The 2422-nt window shown below is 47.7% G+C and overlaps 1 protein-coding gene across 1 annotated transcript; it reads left to right on the forward strand.

The window, feature by feature from the left end:
- The first annotated feature begins 432 nt into the window (after positions 1–432).
- Positions 433–2122, forward strand: bhlhe23 (basic helix-loop-helix family, member e23). Its single transcript, XM_012862256.3, has one exon. It carries the CDS (start codon positions 806–808, stop codon positions 1487–1489), a length of 684 nt encoding a protein of 227 aa, XP_012717710.1. The 5' UTR covers positions 433–805; the 3' UTR covers positions 1490–2122.
- The last annotated feature ends 300 nt before the right edge of the window (positions 2123–2422 follow it).

The raw sequence follows: 2422 nt of genomic DNA on the forward strand, positions 1-2422 counted from the left end.
TTGAAATTGTGTCATGTGCTGCATCTTAAGTTATTTTGTTTTTGTTAGTTGTTGTTTTGTTTTTTGTTTTGTTTGTTTTTTTTGGGGGGGGGGTCAATGGTGGCTTAGGTTAGAGCTGTAAATTATAATCCTCCATATTAACAAAAAATATACATACATTTATCTCTATGTTAGGAATCCATAAAATGTACTTGTTTCACTTTTTCAATTAAATGACAGAAATAAATGACTTCCTAAATGATATTCTGAATTACTAAAATGCAGCTGTAAAACACAATAGGCGGACAGACCTGGGCTCCGTGTCAGGTTGGAGTTTCTGTTTTCAATGTGGAAATTGGGGACAGACCCACGCTCTCTCCGAGTTAATTAAAACGCCCCCCTGATTGGACGGACAGATAATCCCGGCGGGCCGCCCGCTCGTACTAACTTCAGCGGGACGGAGTGCCAGTCACAATCTGCTAGAGGCGAGGGAGGGCGCGAAAGACCACCGCAGCTACAAAGGCGAGAGGCGCGCAGTTAGAGAATTGTTGATAAACGTGGGCTATGCGCGCAACAAGGGGGGAGCGCAGTGCACAGAGGAGGTGAACGCATGTAGAGGCTCCGCTTCACAGTCACAGCCTCCTTCCTGAAGAGACACAGCGCTGAGAGGGGAAAGGAGGGTGGAAAAACTAAGAGAACAACACAGCAACTCTTGGGGGAAAAAAAGTGCGCTACAGCCCTCAAGAAAGAAGCTTGGATAAAGGAGTCCAAGGAAGACTTTTTTTCCCCCCCTGGTCAGAACCTACTCTGGAAGAGAGAAAAAAAAATGAATGTCAGTGATGAGAATCTGCTCAAGTCCATCAGCAACGACGCGCTTCTCGACCTGACGCAGCGCTACGGGCAGTCGGCGTTCGGGTTTGGCCCTGGCCATGCTGCTGGAAGCCCCGGCAGGTACCCGCTGACGCCGGCCGCCGACTTCCTCTCCGGCCAGACCGCGAAGTCCAACGAGAGCGGCGGGGAGCACACGACCGACGACGAGGACGGCTTCGACTCGCTGGAGTCTCGGAAGAGAGGCTCCTCGTTTGGGGACGACAAGCCCGGCGGGCCACTGGCCAAAAAGTCCAAGGAGCAGCGATCCCTGCGGCTTAGCATCAATGCCCGGGAGAGGAGGAGGATGCACGACCTGAACGACGCGCTGGACGGCCTGCGCGCCGTCATCCCATACGCCCACAGCCCCTCGGTGAGAAAACTCTCCAAAATAGCCACTCTCCTCTTGGCCAAGAACTACATCCTTATGCAGGCTCAGGCTCTGGAGGAGATGAGGCGACTGGTGGCGTATCTGAACCAGGGACAGACCATAACCTCCCCGATCCCCACCGCCCTGGCGCCCTTTGGACAGGCAGCCGTCTATCCTTTCTCGGGCTCCGCTCTCGCCACCTGTGCCGAAAAGTGCACCACTTACTCTGGGGCGCCGTCGACTCTCTTCAAACATTGCAACGACAAGCCTTGATTTGATTTACGCTTTTTTTTCTTTTTTCTCCAGAACTTTTCCCTGTACTGCACCCATGTCGGACTCTGTCCCACTCTAGTTAATTTAACGCATATCGCTGTGGAAATGAAAACGGTTTTAGTCTAATGCGTAATAGTAAGATGCGGTTAAGTAATCATGCTTCAAAAAAAAAAAAAAAGCGACAGAAATTCAATTGTTTGGGCCTTCCTGTCACCGTGGCTTGCATGTTTCACTGCAGGCCATATCCAAAATGTGAACTTAAATACTGGGAAGTTTGTGTTATCATTTGGAATCTATGCAACACTCAGTAATTACTCAAAGAAGAATCAATAAATGCGACCAGTTTCGACCTTTAGGCTGATCCTCTGAATTATCTATTTGAAAAAACAATCTGATGTTATATTTTCTGATACAGTGTGTTTGTTTTTATTTCAACTTATTGCACATCTCACATGATTGTATTGTACAACTTTGAATAATCTTCAAAGCCCGGTTATCATCATAATAATAATAATGATAATGGTTATATAACTGCAGCCTATAAACTGAAGAAGCGTTCTGGTTGTGTTACAACATGGATTTCATATATTGTTTATAGTATGTCTTTATAATTAAAACATATCTATGCTCGGAGCCGGTTTGCGTCATCATTTCACGCCGTTAAAGATTGCAAATAAAGCTCGAAAAGTGCAAGAACACGGTAAATAGGAAAATTACAGACATTGTTTGTTTTAAATTTGGAATAGGTTTCTGCAAAGGCGCTGTTCTCTGAGCACTCCTTTGCAGAGAAGTTGCCAACTTCCCTTTCGTGCATCAGAAGCTCCCGACGTGAGGAGATGGGTCTGAAGGAGTTCAGTGGGACTGGTGGGCCCTGTTAGGCTCGTAGTGGGGTGGTTGGTGCTGAGGGGAAGGGCGCAAGCGCCGCCTGGGGCT

This window comes from Fundulus heteroclitus, unplaced genomic scaffold, assembly GCF_011125445.2.
Source record: "Fundulus heteroclitus isolate FHET01 unplaced genomic scaffold, MU-UCD_Fhet_4.1 scaffold_54, whole genome shotgun sequence".
NCBI classification, from domain to species: Eukaryota; Metazoa; Chordata; class Actinopteri; order Cyprinodontiformes; family Fundulidae; genus Fundulus; species Fundulus heteroclitus.

Coding starts and splice junctions, on each gene's coding strand:
- bhlhe23 (XM_012862256.3), top strand. CDS start 806: ATGAATGTCAGTGATGAGAATCTGCTCAAGTCCATCAGCAACGACGCG.